General features: G+C 48.5%; 1 protein-coding gene across 1 annotated transcript in view; it reads left to right on the top strand.

The window, feature by feature from the left end:
- Positions 1–536: 536 nt before the first annotated feature.
- Positions 537–20,180, top strand: part of EIF3G (eukaryotic translation initiation factor 3 subunit G) — a 72,408-nt gene continuing 52,764 nt past the window's right edge. The window contains exons 1-3 of the mRNA XM_069604055.1: positions 537–748; positions 845–945; positions 12,655–12,740. Coding sequence (XP_069460156.1) covers positions 729–748; positions 845–945; positions 12,655–12,740 — 207 coding nt within the window. The 5' untranslated portion in view covers positions 537–728. The remainder of the gene's footprint in view (positions 749–844; positions 946–12,654; positions 12,741–20,180) is intronic.

The raw sequence follows: 20,180 nt of genomic DNA, 5'->3' as shown, positions 1-20,180 counted from the left end.
ACAAATTGGGGGTTGAAAAAGCCTCCTGACATGTCCCGCCTACCGCCCCGCCCACTTTTACTTTTCGGCCCACTATAGCCCTCATGTAAGGTACTTTCGGCCCTCTGTCAAAATCAGTTGTGCACCCCTGCATTAAAGGAAGGTTATCTGGCACCAACACTGTGTCGAATTAATTTCATTTGAACCTGTGTCATTATTATTAGTATGCTCCAGCCACCCCTTGCTGGTCATTTGAATAGTCAGTACGTCTACTCCAGCAGGAGCAAGGGGTCGAGTTTGACAGAAAAGGAGCGAGAAGGGGTTTCTGTCGTGGAGGATGATGCCTAACATTTAATGGGAAGGGAGAGAGGGACGTGGCGGTAATGTTAGGGGAAACCACGTTTCTCTTTTACCAGCATGGCCCCCTTAGTTGCCTCGCTTTTGTTTGCAAATAACATGACGTTGGCATTCTAGCTCCCCATTTGAACTAGCTTGTCTTTTCCGATCTAAAATGACTACACGCTGCACTTATAATTTAAGTAGCCCAATCCAAAACGGCATTCGCCTGTCATTGACAGCGTAGTTGCGCACGCGCGGTTTCGGGTGCTCGATCGACCAGGAAGAAAGACTACACTGTTTTCATTCTTGCCTTGTGCTTCTTCGCGCGTGCGCACCGACTCATTCCTCCTTTCCGCTGCCGTCCGCCCGTCCCAGCATACGGGTCCTTTGGCCTGGACCGTCCAGCAACCATGCCTACCGGCGACTACGAGTGAGTGTGGGCAGAGGCCCCCCGGGGATGGGGGGGGGTGGAGGTCTCCGGTAAAGGAGTAGGTTCTGTATCTGACCACCTATCTCACTTTTACAGCTCGAAGCCCAGCTGGGCCGACCAAGTGGAGGAAGAGGGCGAGGATGGAGAGTCCGTGGCCCTGCCGTTGCTGGCGCCCACCGAGTTGTTGAGCTCCCCTGGTGCGTATGTGAACGGGGTGTTGGAGCGTGGAGCAGGTAGCCCTGGTGTCTAGAGGGAAGGGACACGTAGTATAGGGCTCTAGTCAAGTGTCTTTGGGCTTTAAGATGTATCTTGTGTCAGCAGGGAGTCACTTGTATTGAGGCATGGTGCAGGGTTAGCGGTTGGCAGGGAGTTCTATTTGTTGTAAGTGGGGATATGCTCAGTAGCATGGAGATCTGGGGCATATCTCTTTTGTAGTGATATGGGGACACTGGATGAGTGGATTTGGCGATTACAGAGCTACAACATTATTCATGGGGCAAGAGGGAGTGACTTATCACCTCAGGGAGCATGAAGGCCATGTCGCTATCACACAAGTTGGGGCATATGGTCACAGGTATTAGCTGGGACCTGCAGCGTATGATCTGGAAACCTGAGAGCTTCTAGAGAGCATTGAAGAGCATACGTTCCTGGAGCAGGTGACTGGGGGTTAGGGACTGTTAGTGATGACAAGAAGCGCATAACCTGGAAGGGTCAGGTGGTGACTCTATCTAATGGTATAATGATGTGTTATTTATATAGCGCCTTAATCCAAAGTGCTTTACAGAGCACATATTTACATACAATATCGCCCAACTGAAATTGGTACTCATTTATTGACCTTGGAAGGATGAAAGGCTGAGTTGGCCGGGATTCGAACCTGCGACCTGCAGATCACGCTCAGATCGCAACAGTGAGGCTTCTTGTACCGACCACTGAGGTCTGCTGAATTAAAACGTACTATGATACAATCATGACCCCAATTTCCAGGTTTGTTGGAAATCTCTACCTGTCATAATGTCAACCATGTTCTTTAGCAAGATCTTATTTTTGTTCTGGTCCCACTGTCTAGGTATGTGGCCCTTTTTAAGGCAAAAGCTACACATGCCCTTGCCCATTAGGATAGGCATCCCTTACTTGGAAAGAAAAATGTGTAAAAATAGGAATCAACTGATTGCCAACAAGCGTTCCTGCCCACCCCACTCTCAATTAGATAGAAAGGAATTAAGAACCCTTCTATTCAAATCAACCGTGCAGTTGTTTTAAGTTCTCCTTCCCCTCTCACTTATCCTGATTTTATGCAAAGAGATGAGCCTAACTGGTATTTTGATTCTGGTGTCTTGAAAGACTGTTGCTCATATGGGGTGGCTAGCAGTTGTAAGATAACTTCAGAGGGGAGCTTTGAACCAGTTCTGGGGCTAGATTGAGCTAATCTAGACTGTAAAATGATTACCACATGCGTTGACCAGTACATTGCAGGTCGCTACTCTGCAGACCTTGCAAATATTTAAAACTCACACTAGGTTGGCTGGACACTCGCCTTAGTTTACATACTCGGCCTAAGCGAAATGCACTCTCCCCAGGGTGACATGTGACCACATATTTACCATTGCATTCTGTAAAGTGGTGCATGTCACCATAAGCAAACTTAAATGTGAGTGGAGAATTGATGGTGCGGATCCTCTCCCCATTGCTGGGCTTGGACTTGCTTTCAGCTCGGATTATGGATAAGAGGACTCCTCCTGCAGCCATTCTTTGGATCTACATTTGAGTTTTTGTACTCACTTCTGGCAAGTGGTGTCACGCTGGTTGCATACTTGAGGCTTCTGGACGACTGCTGAATGGCAAACAGATGTTTGTTTAGTAGGATTGTAACCTACAGCAATCTGGTACAGAAGACGTTTTAGTGCCTGGTGAGTTTTTTTCATTTTTTCATTTTGGTTTACACTAGAGGCACACATTCTCTTATGCTGTGAAAGCACCCATCGCTAGTTAATCCATGGGCTGACTGTTTGGACAGTTTTTCTAATCGACAAACTGGTTTCTGTGTGTCTGAATTGCATGCATGAGCTGTGCCACCAGTGGTCCTGATTGGACCACTGCTAAGGGTGTGCTTGGGGGACAGATCTTTGATTTGCTAGTGTGAGTTTCAGTTTTTACCTGCTTTTTGAATAAGAAGGGGACCCCTGCACCATTCTTTAGAGATCCTGAAGGAGCCAAGTATCCTGTCAAGCTGCAAGTCGTGTAAGGAGACACTGGACCTTTTGGAAGAATAACTGGTGACCAACTTCTGCGGCTGTCTTGGAAGAGCACTGTCATGTAGGTGATCTTCAGCAGTCCTGCTAAGGAGCTGTGATCCTTGAGGTGGCGAGTGCATCCATTCTCAATGTCAGCTCCTGCGAAGAAAAGCCTTTAGAAGTGCCCCTGGATCACCCAGTGGCTGCCCATCTCAAAGTTTGGGCTGCTGTGCCACAGACTTCACCTTTCTGTGGTGAGTTCGGCCTTGGGAAGTGTATCCCCCTGCATCGCTGTGCATCAGTGGCCATCCAAAACAGCTTTTCTGCATCCTGCCCTGTACTGAGAGGGGTCCTCCATAGAGTTCTTCTGCTTTCTCTTTCCTGAAGACCTAGCACCAGTATTTGTCGCTGACTGGGGAAGTGCTCGAACCTACAGCCCCTGGGCATCGAGCACCGTAGCGGAAGGTGAGAAAAGCGACCTTGTACCCTCTTCAGATGTCCTGCCAAGTCCTAAGCAGAATTGGAGTATGGGGTGAGTTGTGACATTACTTACCTGAACCCCCTAACTCCCTTTTTAAAGTTTTAGAAACTCTTATAACAGTTTGGCTTTGCCATGGCTTGCTGGCACATGTATTCTGAAATTGGGGGAAACTTTTATTAGCTAGAATAACTTGGGACTCTTCATTGAACTCCAGAAACCCTACATAATTTTTTCCTGTCCCACAAAACGGTGTGTAACTTTGCTGAACCTTTGGGCACAAGGCCCCATACATTTTAAGGATGGACTTCTAAAGTTAGTGCTATATCTCTGTTGACCTGTAGTGCCGTATACTAATACTTGCCTTCCTTTGCAGGGGGCTATGTATTTTGCCCCACTCCAGTGATTGTATATATGTTTTTATTTGGTATTGTGTGGTGATACATGCTAGTAGTCATTTTTCATAGTGTCATATGCCCATACATATTTTTATAACGGATTGTCTAAGTGTGTCCCTTGACTTTTCAATGTGTTCTCATGGAGGACCCCCTTACCAGGCTCACCCCTCCTGATAGCTGGCCTTAGCACTCTCCTTGCTACAGTTCCCAGAGTTTCCCGTCACCAAACTAGATTGGCCTTCTATACATTTTTCCATATGGCCAGTGTATAGAAAATCAGTCTTGACAATGTGGAGGACTTAATGCAACTTTCCTTCCATGAAATTGTACATGCAGATAACATTCAAACCTAGACCCCTGTCCGATACTGGCTCGTAGGTAATTAAACAGTGCCAGCGGCACACAGCAGATAATATCTTGTGTATCCCTTGTCTTAAGTCCAAAAGGTAGACTTCACAAAAACGATAAATAAAATAGCAGTAATGCACATTGTGTACAAATCACATATCCAGTCAACCTCCCTTCCATGCACAACCTGCAGAGACATCTTTACCCAGGTAACCATATCCGAACACCAGACCTCAGACTAGATGGAGAACTCGTCATGATAATTTTTCTTTATGTATATGTAATTGAAGCCTGGGAGATCAGGGATATAGCCAGGTACCCCTTTAATTAAGGGCCTCGGTAAGCTGCAACCACTGGCGGTCAAGACAAGGGTATGCTTTTTCTGAACAGGAAGGGCAGGTACATAGTGACATGAAGACATTTAAAGGGGAAGTTTTCTCAGTAATTGTATTGTCCAAATGAATAGGGCATGTATTTTGTATCATATATCGATCCTAAACAAAATTCCAGTGCATCACACCTTGGATTTTACACATGCGAAGCTCGCCATTGAAAAACGCCATGTTTGCTAATCTTATCTGTTGATCCATCGCCCTAAGTTCAAGTACCCCTGCAGCAGTAAATCTTAAGATCCGCTCCTCAAGCTGACATTATTAGATGCCCCCACCCTTTGTCGCATGGCCAGTGGACGTCTCATGTCAATGTCTCCCATCAGCAAACCAGTCTGTAAAGCCTAATACAATCAGTGTTTCATCCCAGCACCCTGAATGCCACTAATCGCCCTTGAAGCTAAGCAGGATTGGATTTGGTTGGTATGCATATGGGAGACCGCTGAGGAAATGCCAAGCTTAGTGATTGCTGCACATGGATTGCGTATACAAGTTTTTTTTAATTTGATCACGGTTAGCTCGAGGGATCCCCTAGCGGACAGTTTAGAGCCTGGGTTTTCCAGGGGCTGTATTGACTGTGCATTTTCAACCGTGGGGGAAGTTCACTCAAAAACTTGATTTTAAAAATGTTGCCCATCCATGTGCAGCAAACACTAAGCTTGGTATTTTCCTGGCGGTCTCCCACCCGTAAACCAACAGAGTCTGATCCTGCGTATCTTCACATGCAGCTTGGTCAGCGAATGATTAGTGGCATTCAGGGTGCTGGGATGAAATGCTGATTTTATTCAGCTTTACTGCCTGGATTGGCTCAACCCTGCCGTCCGTGATGCTAAGCAGAATCGGCCTTGGTTGGTTTGTGGGTGGGAGACCTTGACATGAGACTTGCACAGCGTGAGGGGCTGGTCATATGATTTACTGCTGCGGGGGCATTTGAACTTAGGATGATGGATCAACCGATAACACTAGCATAACATGGCGGTTTCCAATGTGTGAGTTTGACATGTGTAAATGTGACAATCTAAGGTAAGAGGCATTGGAATCGTTTTTAGGATCGATTTGATATATGCTAAAAAAGTGGGTCCCTGAAATCAACATACCCCACATTAGCTTTGAGCAGTGTTCACTGGAGCAATACTGAATCCAGTTGCTAGCTGGCACAAGTCTTTCTGACTTTTACGAGTCTTGTGGGTGTCAGTAACTCTAGTTAAACCTACCATAAATCCAGTCCTATGTCAAATGCAAATGATCTGATATGTCCCCATCTCAAAAAGGGCTGTAAAATATTTCACAATAGGTACCTAAATATGCTCCCCATACCAACAATTTAATTTCCGACGCTTAAACTGGTTTACAAGTAAGTAGTTGCACACTTTTTATTCATAATGCACATAGTAAAATACTTACTTCCCTCCATCATGTGGGCAGAAATATTTTTAATGTCTGTTACCAAGGACGAACATGCAAATACCCACTTGCACATAGTTTTTAACTTTGAATAGTAAGTACTGTGTATGTTGGACATGTTTATGCACTTAAAAGCTTGTTTTGAGATTATCATTCCAAAACGAGCTCTATATTCACTAAAAGTGTTTACATACTACTAGAATATCTAGTAGTTACTTGTCAAATGAGTAGTTGTACAATCAATTGGTCATTTGTAAAGCGCCTATTCATCAAATGATGTTTGAAGGCACCACAAGACCAAAATTGGTTGGGGGGGAGAAAAACGATAAGTCTTACTAGGCCTTTTCATTCGGATTGTGCAAGTGCAGTAACAAGAAGTGCAGGGGGTGGGGAGTGGGGGTTAAGTGCCCGTCGGGGGAGAAGGGATAATGCTGGGTGGGAGGGAAGTGCGGGCAGAATGGCGACATACAGTGCGCGGGGGTAGGAAGAGGATGGAGTAAGGGGGCCCATGGGGCTAGGCAAATGCTAAGAAGGTGGGCAACTGCCAGGGGATGCAGGGAGTGAGGAAAACATGAAACCGAGGTGCTGATGTTGACTTGGTGAGGAGGGCTTGGTTCCCTGTAGGACTCGGAAGGGACCGGGCAGCCAGGCAATGCGGCAGAGGCGACATTGGCAGGGGCGGGGAGAGCGAAGGAAGTAGAGAAAAGCGGGTTTTGAGAAGTTTCCAGAACTCAAGGCGATCTGGCTCAAGCCTGGGGGGGCAGGGAGGCCATTGCAGAGGTAGGCTCCTGCTGAAGATGGAGATCTACACCCACGGCCACACCACCCCCACTCTCTGCTTGGAAAAGCATCTGGTCAGCAGAAAGTTGGAGCTAGAAGTCTGAACGGCTCTAGCAGGGAGGCATTTAGGGAGAGGTTGATGTAGCAGGGTCCCAGGCCCCGGTGATGTGCATTGGTCTTTAACCTGATCCTCGCAGCCATTAGGAGCCAGTGGAGAGATTTTAGGGCTGCAGAGATGCGGTGCCTGGGCTTGAGGACACATCTTGAAGTCCTATTCTGGATTAGTTGAAGGGGGGGGCGAAGGGAGGATAAAGGCAGATTGAGGAAGCAGCTGTTGCAGTAGTCCAGCTTAGAGAGGACCAGAACTCTGGAGACATTGAGTTTCTGGGGGAAGGTGAGGAAAGGGAAAATGCCTGCAAGGAGGTGCAGCAGAAAGGAGGCCTTCTTTGGCAAAGTCCGCGATGTGAGGACGACAAAGAGGAGTCTAAGATGACACTAAGGTTTTTAGCCTCACAAGTGGGTGAGGGGAGGGGACGCATGGAGGACGGCCAGAGAGTAAGAGGCATGGAGGGAGCACGGCTCCCAATAAAAAGGCTCTCGGTCTGTTTCAGATCTAATACATGTTTCATTAGCATTAGTTAAAGTGCATTCAGCCGTGAGGTGGACTTTTTACTATGTCTGTTGCCTAAAGAAAAGTGTACACTCAGTTGCGTGCATTTTTAAGGTTTGGAATTTAATTGTAATTATTAGCTATGCCGGACGTACTTTGCTGTGTACAGTGTTTCCTTTTACTAGGTCTACTAATCGACTGAAAATGTAGGTGCATTTTCATAAAAGCAGGCATATTGGCAACTGTTCTAGGTGCAGCCTAGGGCCCTGGTGCATTTGAAAATATCAATTTTGAAATTGAGAATGTAAAAAAAAACGACCATAGTTGAATGTATCAACAGATTCAGTAAGCTTTTTCTTTTTGCTAACTTTCCTTTCGTGGTATCCTGTGGAAACCCACACCTTTTTGCTCTTTTTATCCTGTCCTGACTTTTTAAAGGGAAGTAAAGCCCTCAGCTTCACTTCACTTGTCTTTTGTTCATTGTCTGGGGGTGGGGGGTGACTGATAATAATAATAATTTGGAACTTATAGAGCGCTACGAACCCTCAGGTATCTGAGCGATGCTTATTATTACCCACGGTGTGTGGTGCTCATTTATCGACCTCGGAAGGATGAAAGTCTGAGTTTGGCCCCACCGGGATTCGAACTTGCGTTAGCAGGCTCTGCACGGATGTCAAAGCGAGCGCTCTACTCGCTGTGCCACTTGACCGGCTTAATCAGTCCTTCATTACTGAGAAACTGTTTCTCTTTTTAATTATTGTGCTTTTTAACATTGCACACAGCACCTTCCTGTGCAGTGCAGTAGGGATACTTTTGGATCCCCCTAGTTTTTTATACAATATGTTTGGTTACTTGTGTGCCTAAAGAAAAGCTACTGGCAGCAGTTACATTTGTATGTTTGCTGCATTATTATTGGTGTGCACATTTGCGTTTATCCTGTACGGCTACTAGAGGCGGCTTTGTGCCCCATGAGATTTTCGCTTGTTGTTTGGCCGTCTTCCTGCTTTCTCAGCTCAGTAAAGTCTTTTGAGTTTGTGCCACCTGCCAGGGAAAGCTGCTGTGTGTGTGTGTGTGTGTGTGTACGTGTACGTATGTACAGAAAGGGGGCTCGAACTGTCTCGTTCCAATACTCATCCCTGGTGCCAGAAAGTCTGGATGTGAAACCAGCAGTTGTCCCCGATTGTACTACTACTGGATGTTTGAATGGAGCAGTTCCTTCCCCATTGGTGGGCTTGGACTTGCTTCCAGCTCCGATTTTTGGATACGAGGACCTCTGCAGCCATTTCTTCATATCATTGTTGGAGCTAAGAATCCCCCGGAAAAAGCAGCCTGCTGAAGATCCAAATATAACTGGTAAAGTAGCCCAGCATACTGTCCAGTAGCCAGTCCTGTGAAGCTCTGCTCTTGTGCCTGATCTCTGAAGTCCCCGAGCGGCCCTTCAACCCTTGGATTACTGAGACCATTTAGTCTCAACGCTTTCGTGAGGATCCTGACCTTCTGAGTCTTTGGAAGTGATGCTAGAACCGCAGCTGTTCCGAATTGAGGTCCAGAGCTTTGGCGGTCACCAGTTTGTGTTTCAAGTAGCCTTCTCCCTGAATTTCAGCTTTCAACCATCAAGTGAACCTTTCCTGGAGCAGCTGCTGTGACCATGACTTGAAGGATGCTTGTTTTCGCCTGTGTGTGGAGACTGGAACCGTCATCCTCCAACCTGTGAAGTGTCCTGAAGGGGTCTGTATCAGTGGATTCTGCATTCTTCTCTGAAAAGGGTTGTCTTGCTTTGGCTTTTCCATTCAGCTGGAAGGATCCTCAAACCTGCAACTTCTGTGCATCTCTCATGGGAACAAACTGTCTTGTGACCTGGTTCCATCATTTACTGCATCTAAAATACTTACCTTCTTTGCTTTTTATAAATTGATGTATATTTGAACCTATGGTGACTGTATATATTTGTATCATGGGGTGTTGTGCGATAATATAAGCATGCACCAACATGTGTTTACACCCTCTGTCCCAACAGGCCATCTCCACCCTCTCTGGTCCCCCCGTGTTGTTCCCTTGTGCACCCCCACCCCCTTCCTGCACACAGGAGTCTGTCCTGATATATTCTGGTTTCACCGTCTTGTGGCCAATGCTGGATTTTACTTTTATGGACTTCATTGATTCACGGTGCGTCACCCTTTCTTAACTCTATGCTGGACTTCCTTTGCATCTTGTACTCATGGTGGCCCTGAATCGTGCTGTTCCATCTTCATCTTGTATCCTGGCTTGCAACATTATATGTTGCTACTGACTTCTGCAATTGTATTCGCTCTCCTCTCTTGCTTCTCCACTCTTTTTGACTGCTTACTCTCTGTTCTTTCCTCCCCTCCCCTCTCCCCTTTCCTATCTCCTCCCCTTACTTTCTTCTATGCACTTACTCTATCAGAATTGTCCCTGGACCTACTATGATAGCAATCTCGTCTGTCGCTCCCCTAACCACTTACTGTTGCCCCCCTCCCTCCAGCACTATCTGAAACGTTGTCATGCCTAGCATGATAGTCACTTGTTTTGTTCCTCCCCTCCCTTTCTGCACCCCACCCCCCTCACCTTTTCTTTTCCTCCGGCTCTACCAGAAATGTCGTCAGGCCTAGTACGGTAGTCGCCTGTCTCTTTCCATTTCCTTCCCACTCTCCCCCTCCCTTCCTTATCTATGTCTTAGCACTTTCACTATCTGAAGTGTCGTCAGGCAGAGTACGATAGTTAATTTCACATCCTTACTGTTCATGGCCTGTAAGAATGTCGTTGTATTTTCCCTTGTTCCCTTCCTTGCCTTGAAGCGCTTTGAAACACATTGTGTATAGGCGCTATATAAATACACTATCATATTACCTGTTAGGCATATAATAACTGTATTTCTATACTTGACTGTCTAAATTGAATTATTGTGTGCCATGCTGTATGGGTTCATTGAGGGCTCCTGACCACACACAAACACTCCTGAGACTAAGCCTTAACTGCTCATCCGCGTAGAATGATTGGGTTTTGGCTATTGTGAGAAACCTGAAGGTGTCTCACCCGCTAGTCCCTGGGGATCTGTCATCCTGGTGGCCAGATACGGCCATCGCTATTGGATACATTTCCAGGGGGTGGGCCAGCGCGGGAGGATCAGCTGGGTGGGGGTGGTCTCTGGGGAGTGGAAGTGGGACACCGGGTGAGAAGCAGTACCCCCTTCCTTATAACACTTTTCCCCCATCCTACCCCATAGGATATTCAAAGGTGCTATCGTCCTGCCCCCCCTTTTCCTACACAAACACCTTCTCGCACCATGAAAGACAACAGACTAACGCCAGAGCCGTTTACCTGACATTTACCCTTGCCAACCCAGACCCGCATAGCCTTCACAGTAAGACCTGGAATTGCAGCTGGCGATTGGTGTGGCAGATGTCAACAATACATGGGGCCCTCCCGCACTGATAGCCAGGGCGGGGAAAAGAGCTTGCCGCTGTGGTACCGTCCTTGACTTCCAGCGGAAGAAAAGCCAATGAGTTTAGCACCGAGCCGGAAGAAACTGATAGTAGACCGGACTGTGTAAAGCCCAATGTTGCAGTGGCAACGTTTACTTAAAGGAAAGAAGATAATAAACAAAGGTCTTTTGTGACCAACCAAGGTATTCGGGTTTGAGTGGTCCGGTGCTGCGTGGGCGCTCATTCGAAAGACTCTTAACGAATACCCCGCTCTGGAAGATGGAGGATATGTTGAACCAAGAGGCCCCAAGGGAGGCCAGTGAGAGGGGTCAAAGTGGTTATACAAGGGTCGAGTCAAAACCCCTTGTACAATCTAAAGTTTTTGACACGTGGTGAATTGAAAAGCCAAGTGAACTGTATTGTGGTGACAAACGCGAATGTCCACAATGGGTTGTTGGTGGGAGACTGATGTTGTGAAAGGGATTGGAGCCCAGCTGAGTGGGATCCTCGGGTGAAGAGTAAATGCCTGACGTGAAGGACAGAAGCAACTTTTGTTTGTTGTTTATGATGCATCAGACCCTCCTGGACTTTGCACATAGACACTTGGGCCCAGAAGGCCCTGAACGGAGAAAAAGGAACTGTAAACTCGGGCTGGAGAAGCCCCAGAAGTGTGCTGTGCTCAAGGGTCCCACCTTGTCCCATGCTTCAAACTTGGGGAAGGGAGACCCCGGCTACAACATCCTGACCTATCCTTTTTGTGAACATTATCCTACACTATTTTGTATTTACAGTTAAGGACGGGCAATAGGTTTTTCCTAGTAGACCCTTTTTTATTTTACTAGACTCCACTGGGACTGTATTATTATTAGATGGTTGTAGCTTGCTCCCATCTTTTAGATTTGGGTTTAGATTAGAGGTTTCTCACCCATTTTTACAGTTTAATAAATGCCCTTGATCTGTGATCACTTGTTTCTGTCTTGCTTTGATACCATGCCTTCCTTACACTATCCTCTCAGAGCTCAGGCCAGATTCTAGAAATGCATCTGAACAAGGACTACATCATGAATTCAAAAGAGCCCAGTTCAACAAAAACCTTGTCTACCACTCTATGCCCCCCCACCCGCCAAGCGCCTCGGAAAGGGAGTTGCTTTTGGGCGGTGCTTTTGCTTTTTGCTTTTGGGCGGTGGGGATGAGGGTTGTGCAACATAGGCTTTTTAAAAAGGACATTGTTTTACAACCCCCTCGCCAAAATCAGCTCCCCAGAACAAACACCCACGCACAACACACATTCGCAAGCAGCATATACTCGCTCATTCACACGCACACCCATCATACACTCGCTCATTACACTCAACACAAGAATACTCGTATTTACATTGACTTACCGTCTGCCCCGGTCCTGAAGTTTCCACCCAGCACCCCAGCTCCTGTATAGCACAAACACGAGGCTTCCTGGCTCCTGCACATGTGCCTGTCAGCCAGCATTCCCAATAGGCTATGCAAGGCAGAGGAAGCAAAACTTCCCTGGCCTTGCCTGGCTCATTGACCCTTTCGACTGGGGAACAGTACTACAGTGTTTCCCTGTGATAGTTCAAGCAAGCCCAGGAGCGCTCCCTCAGCTGCTTTACACTGAGCTGGCTTCTCCGTAATGGACGAGGGTGCCAGTGGGTGGCACATTCAGCCATTATGGACAAAGCCGCCAATGCAGCTTAACACTTAAGTGATTCCTTCATTATAAAATAGCAGGGTCATATGAGTTCTTGAAAGTAGATGTTGAGTTGCTTCCAGCCTTTCTTGAAATCTTTCTTTTCGTTTTGTGCAGCTCTGGAAGCACCGAAACTAATCCTTGATGAAAACCATAAGGTGGTTATTGATTACAAAACTGATGAAGATGGCAAGAAATTTAAGGTAAATCTCTGTCTGTCTCACCTACACTCCATTTAGTCCCTGTACCAGTTTAGAGGACTACAGATGGATCTCTTATTTTTTGGGTTAAAATCCCCCTTTCCTTTTTACATCGATTCTTAGTGTGTTTTGAGATGCTGATATTTGCTGCATGTTTGGGTAGAAGAGTTGCATGTCACTTGCTTTGTCCATGCAATTTTTTTGGTGACACTTTCTCAGAAGCTGAAAGTAAATCTTTTAAATCCCAAGATGTTCATCCCTTTACCAGTAATTTTCTCTAAAACTGTAAACTGAGTCCCGAGGATGCTTACCTCTCCAGTTCTCTCTGGCCTGATAAATACCACAAGTGTAGGTTCAGTCTTCCACTGACCTACTTGCCACTTATTCCCACCTTACTCCACATACACTGGTATACCTAAACATTGTAGAGCCAACATCTGCTAGCACCTCTCTCCTGCACCAGCAGAGCCGTGAAGAGCTCTCTGCATGCCTTCACGACAAGTGTACTTCCTACCACACTTACAAAACTTCATGTTCCAGACCACCTGATTTACCTGCACTGGAAGCTATTTGAGCAGACTAACTTCTGGGGTTCTCAAACTATATAGACCTGCCAAGTGCCACCGACCAGTACTACCTAGAAACATAATGGCACACTGGAATTGGATGCTATCGGCCTGCACCCATCGAAATGTAAGAACTCGTGCCTGCCGCTCCGCAATGCTAGATTCCCCTCACCTTTTCTTTTGAGGGCTATTTGCCAAGATGCCTGCACAATGGCTGAAGTTATGTAAGATAACTTTACAATACGGGGGCGTGGCTTACAGCCATGTAGAGCGGTCGCAGGCTCCAAGCGCTCTCGTGATCCGAAGACTGATTAGCAAATAAAATATGCGTAAAGCCACTTTTTACATAAAGTAAAGGGGAGATCACCGCGCAGCAGAGCTCCGAGAGGACGACGGAGCCGGGCAGCCTGTAGTGCCCACAGATGCTGTGCAGCCGGGACCAGCTGCGACGGCGCACCCCCGGCGGGAACGTTGGAGCAGCTAGGTGAAGTGCTGGCAGCTCTGGCAGAACAAAGGGAGTGCCACCAAGGATGCAGGCGCCAGAGCGAAGTCTGCATTAGAGGGGCCACGGCCAGTGCCCCAGCGGAAGACACGGAGAGCAGGGACCGCGCGCGCACACATGCGTTGTGGACTGGCCCCCCTCCTCGAAGACAGCAGGCGGAGGAACACACGGACGGCCGCCGGACAAAAATGCAACCCAGCAGCAGAAGGTGAGGAGCGGATGAGAGAGGGGGCCCCCGGTCAGATGGTCAAAGACGCTATAGGCCACAGCTAGGTCAGGCCCCCCTCCCCCGTCGCGCACAAACAGCCTGAGCCCCGGCCCAAGGCCACGGAACACACCATGGGCATTATGGCCCGTGAGTGCAGGGACACACACACACACACACACTCACACTCACACTCACACTCACACTCACACTCACACTCTCTCTCTCTGTAACACCCGAAGCGAGCACAGGCTGGGAAATCGCGGCATACGAGAAGCACGGGCCAAACACAAGGGCCAATGTGAGTCTGAGAAGCGAGAGCCCCGATCCTCAGATCAGACACACGACCCAGGTCAGCGGACATATCTACGGTGAGCGCACCGAACATCCTACATGACCACGGACATGTTCAGCCTTGGCAAGGAGGCCCACAGCCAATAAATAAAGGGGAAATAGATGGTGTTCCAGATGGAGAGCCCACAGTGACGCTAAGGCGATTCACGTCCGCTGCACTGAAGACCACCAACAAGCAAGAGCAACCCACTCACAGCAACATAGCACCCGTAGGCGGGTCACAAGAGTCACTGAACTGCCCCCTGAGGGGCAAAGGGGCTGCACATTAATAAACTAAGATCAAAACAGCGCACATGGAGGTGGACTGCACTCCAAGACTGAGACAGCACAGTGGGTGACAGGGAGGCTCTTGTGGCGCTGACTAAGCATAAAGGGGCAACCCTGATGGCACTAGGAGGAGGAGGCTCTAAGGTGGAGGGCGCCGAGACGGCGAAAGCAATACAATGCAACCCTGTGTAATTGGAAGCAAGTAACGGACCGCCCCATTCTGGGAAAGCGCCGCAGAGATGCCCGGAGACCGCTGCTATAAACGGCACAGAACCAACTGAAAAGCAGCAGGGAACCTCCACTGGACCCCGTGAAAGGCAGTACCGGTCAGAAAGCCTGAATAATAAGGCAGACCGCCACACACGGAGAAACCCCTCCCCCCGGAGGACAAGTATCCAGCAACCGCCCCACTGGAAGCCTCGAACAGCAGCAACAGGGTGCTTACAGCCCACCAGAAGAACAGCAGTGTTATAAGAACACAAGTTCCAAAGGGACAAGCCAGCAGAGATCATGGCGCAGAAAAGCGGCAAGACCAAGGTCAAGCAACCAACGATGGACCTCTGCACCAAACCAACACTATCCCCGACCACAACAGCACAAGCAAAACCCGACCCGCAGGACACGTCGGCCTGGCAGAGGGGGGACCAGCTGATCCTGCAGGCCATCACAGAGATGAATCCGCGTGGACCACCACAATAGCGGATCTCGGAGCGGCACTGGAATTCAAGATTGATGCGCTGGGCGTGGATGTCAACCTGCTACGACAAGACGTCAGGAAGCTGGCAGAGCGCACAAGTACCCTCGAGAGCTCGGTGAAGAACAACAAAGTCAGCACCACCAACGCAGAGGAGGTCCACATACCGAAACAACAAGTACGCAACCTGGAAGACCGAGCAGAAGCGGCAGAAAGACGCGCGAGATGCAACAACATCCGCGTGGTGGGACTGACAGAAGGTGAAGGACCAGACCCCACTGCCTACGTCGAAAATATGCTGATCCAGGAAATTGGGGCGGGCAAGCTTTCAGAAGGGTTTGCGGTAGAACGTATGCACAGAGCCCCGACGATGAGACCATAGCCGGGAGCCCCCCACCCCCACGGGCAATCATTGCCAAGATTTGAAACTATAGAGACAGGGAAAAGATCCTGGAATTCTTTCACAAAGGCGGTACTATAGCCCGAGCAACAGTGACGGTCTCAGTGTACCCAGACTACACCATGTTGGTGCAGTTATGTGGCAGTTAAGAGGCGACTGAGGGCAGCGGGATTCAAATGCATGCTGCTATATCCCGCAAAGCTGAAGATTTTACATAAGGGCAAAGCATACTTTTTCGATGACCCGGAGGAGGCGACAAACTGGCTGAACACCCAAGGCTGCCCAGACGACGAGAAGGATCTGGGCCGAGAGAAACGGGATAAGTGAACCAACGCTATACCAGTAACTCTGGCCCCAAATGGCATAGTAGCGGGGAATGTAATGTAGTCACAGGGCCCGCCAATAATGGGAGGGCATTAAGGTTTTTTTTAAAAGGAAAATTCCTTTTCAATATGAGGACTTGTATGGACTGGAATATATTGGCTTAACTGTTTAAGTATGTTCAACACACAATGAGCCATTGCTTACTGGGAGCATCACAGTCGGAGCACGACCTACCCCAATAATTACAGTATTTGGATCGCCAGTAGGGCGATAACCCCCCACTGTGCACCTGGTATCGGCAGTAGCCAAGAACGGAGCAAGATGCGGGATAGCCTGAGATCCAGGGATGGAGCTGGGCATCAGTTTGTGATTGGGGTAAGGGGAAGAGGGAGGGACAGTTGGGGAAGGGTTGGGCGGGTGGAGGGGGAAAAGTTGTGGAGTTTGTAGTGGGGTATTATGGGGTACGAGCTGACACCCAAACGCGCAACAGGATGAGGTACGGATGGGGATGGGACAAGGATGATCATGGGAGACCTTAGAATAATAACCTGGAACGTCAGAGGACTCAACTGCTATCTGAAGAGAAATAAGGTAATGATGTACCGGAGACGGCAAAAAGTGGACATAGCCCTGTTGCAAGAAACCCACCTTACTAAAGAGAAACAAGAGATGGTTCAAAAAAAGTGGTGAGGGACCACCACAGGAGCAACGTACTCGGCATATGCCAGGGGGATAATCATATGGGTGGTGCCACATGTGCCTTCCAGGTGCTACAGGCCACGGTCGAGCCAGACGGGAGGATGGTAGTGATTCGGGGACTGTTAGCGAACAGAGAATTGTGTATCATAAATGCATACGCCCCTAACCAAGATAGTGTCCTATTTCAAGACACTATATAGCAAAATCAGCCCCCACATAGGACGTGCGGTAATATGGGGAAGGGACTTCAACAGCACTCTGAACCCCAAAATGGACAGATCAGACACGAAACTCAACAAGCACACCCCTGCAGCGAAAACGCTACAAGCCCTGCTGAGAGACTTTGGGCTGGAGGATATATGGAGGCTGCAACACCAGAATGATGGGCAATACTCCCATTATGCCGCCCCTCATAACCTGTACACGAGACTGGATTATTGTCATGATTCCTGCCACTCATGTCCACAGCCCTCCAAGATGTCGGGCTGGAGCCAGGCCACGATCACCTACATGGCCCTCAAGAGCCTCTCCATCCCTCCAAGACCCACTTGGAGTCAGACTTGGCACTTGTGGCACCAGACTCACTCACTCCCATAGGATAACATTGAGGATTGGACTTGTAGTGCATTGATGGGGACAAGATGGATGCCCCACATATTTCGGTTCCCAGAACTGCATGTGCGGTCTAGTCTTTTGGGTGTGGTTCAGCCCAGAGACACCAGGGATACCCAGAGACTATTTAAGCCACACCCAAGCTGAGAAACATGCTTTGCGTTTTCTGCACCTGCGGCGTGACATTCACCGTGTTCGGATCGGTCTCCAGTAGGCCTGCATCTTTCTTCTGTGCTCAGCACCTGCAAGAACACCGTTAGGAACAGCCTTTCCTTGCGGCGCTTCTGCCCATCCTTCATCGCTCCTTCTGTTCTGCGGGCATCTTCGGTGGTGTCATTCCCATCCCGGCACGCCGGTTCCTAAGGGAAAACAGAAAAAAGGCATTAGTAAGCATTCTGCAAATCTTCGCTTATTTTTAAATACTGTACGAGCTTCAAACGCTTACCTGAATCCCCGCCGCTCTGGGGGAACTCTGTCTCCGGAACTTCTCATTCATATGCAAGAGGGAAAAGACACTGCAGGTTAGCGTGGACACACCTAGAGGCGCTGCATACCGCGCTTACCCACCGCATTTGATCTTCATAACCGGCATCCACGCTGAAAACGTTGCGCCACCTAAAAGACACAGAAAGAGAACTCAGTTCAGTGAAGGGTTGCATCACGCATCGCGCTCTCGCCTTCAGCACTACTCATCTCAGCAGCACGCCGCCATCCCCGGACGCCGGCCATCATCTAAGGAAAGAAAGGAATGAAGTTGGGGAACTGTTCAAAAGACTCATTATACTTATCTGTCGGACTCTTGCGGCCTCGTTGCTGCCTAGTTACTTCACTGGCATCAATCAACGCGCCCCTGCGCTGAAAGCAGGACAGAGAGCACACTATCCAAGAAAACAAGGTGAGCTGTGGATCAAAGGGAAGGGGTGGACTCTGGGGAAGAAGGGGTTCAAGCACACAGAGACAATAGGGAGTTAAACTCTACCAATCCTGTGTTTCAGGCCCAGTCTCCGGTGGAATAGCCTCCAGGGAAGGGTCCGAGGTCGAAAGAGGTCAGAGCAGGCTGGGTGACGTCCCCGTGGATACCATGTGAGCGTTACAATTATATGTTCACCACTCCGGAACTCATTGGGGAAATGACAGGCTCAGAATATAAGGCGAGAATATTATCGGATCACCCCACCCTTACCCTGACGTGGCAGCACCAGCCCCCCCAAAGCCAGGATCCCGGCATGGAGGCTCAGAGCTGAGGCATTACCGTATTCCGGGTGGACCTAAGGGAGAAGATAATTGGGTACTTTGAAAATAATACAGGAGGCGTGGAGTCGGAGGGAACCCTATGGGAGGCCTTTAAGGTGGTAGTAATAGGCGTGGCCATATCTAAATCTAGAGGGCTCCAAAGGGGTATAGAGCAAGAGCTACAAGAGACAGAAAAGCAACTAGAAGCAATTATGAAAAGGGGTGGCACCTTGCAGGAGGATGCCAAACAGGCAAGTCTATTACAACAGGCTTGTGGTGGGCTCTGGGAGAGGCTATGCAACCTGAATTACCAAAAATATGTTGAAAGGCAACATGCAGAGGGAGATAAACCAGGGAGGCTACTGGTGTGGTTGTATAAGAATGAGACACCGAGATCAGCAATTAGGGAGATAATGGGAGAAGCAGGCCAGGTCTGGAACACCCAAGAGAGCGTGAATGAGGGATTCCTTAGATTCTATAAACGCCTATATGAAGACACAAGTGAAATTGCAGAGCAGGAGATTCAGGATACAATAGAAGACCTAGGATTGCCTAAATTGAATGCGGAAGACAGGTAGAACGAACCTGGAGGTCCCTAATTACATTAGAAGAGTTGGATACAGTGGTAACACATCTGCCCACTAGCAAAGACCCGGGACAGACGGGCTCCCCAGCGAATTTTATAAGACATATAAACAAGAAGTGCTTCCCCCGTTGTTGGCAATGCTAAATGAGGCCTTTGAAAAAGAGACTGTCAGAATCTCTGAGGGAGGCGGTAATTATTCTGCTTTTCAAACCTGACAAGCCAAGCACAGAATGTGGATCGTACAGACCCCTATCCATGCAAAATTCTTGCATTCTTATGGCCGTGTTGGTGAACAGACTGAAGAGGGTAATAACCAAACTCGTACACCCCGACCAAACCGGATATGTCCCAGGAAGAAGCAAATCTGATAACCACAGGAGGCTCCACCATATCATGGAACAGGTAGAGAGCGACCCAAGTGAAATGGCAATAGTCTTAGACGCAGTAAAAGCCTTCGACTCTGTGAGGTGGCCCTGGATGATGGCGGCTTGAAAGAATATGGAATGGGACCAGGGTACCTGCGGTGGGTGAAGATGGTGTATAGCTCCCCGATAGCCAGGGTAAAAACGGGAGCGATTATTTCAGACAAATGGCAACTAAGCAGAGGCACGAGTCAGGGCTGCCCCTGGTCCCCGATGCTATACATCCTTGCATTAGAACCATTATCAATCTGCCTAAGACAACAGTATGAAGAAATAGTGGTTTATGGGGGGTACACACTTGATATGATTGTATGCGGATGACATGCTGCTATACCTGCGGTACCCAGAGGAAAATCTACAATATATCTTGGAGGTGATGGAGCGCTACGCGACTCTTTCAGGAATAGCGGTGAACCCCAAAAAATCAAGCATGTTCCCCTTGGGGAGGTACAGAGGTGTCCCACAGGAGAACTTACCCATACTGCAGATAGCTTGGCATACCAGAACATTCAGATACCTGGGGCTTAACATATACCATACGGTTGCAGATGAGCACAAAAACAACACGGAGAGGGCAGT

Source organism: Ambystoma mexicanum, chromosome 3q (genome assembly GCF_040938575.1).
Source record: "Ambystoma mexicanum isolate Mex_15411 chromosome 3q, UKY_AmexF1_1, whole genome shotgun sequence".
In the NCBI taxonomy this organism is placed as follows: Eukaryota; Metazoa; Chordata; class Amphibia; order Caudata; family Ambystomatidae; genus Ambystoma; species Ambystoma mexicanum.
This window is presented reverse-complemented; position numbering and strand designations above follow the sequence as displayed.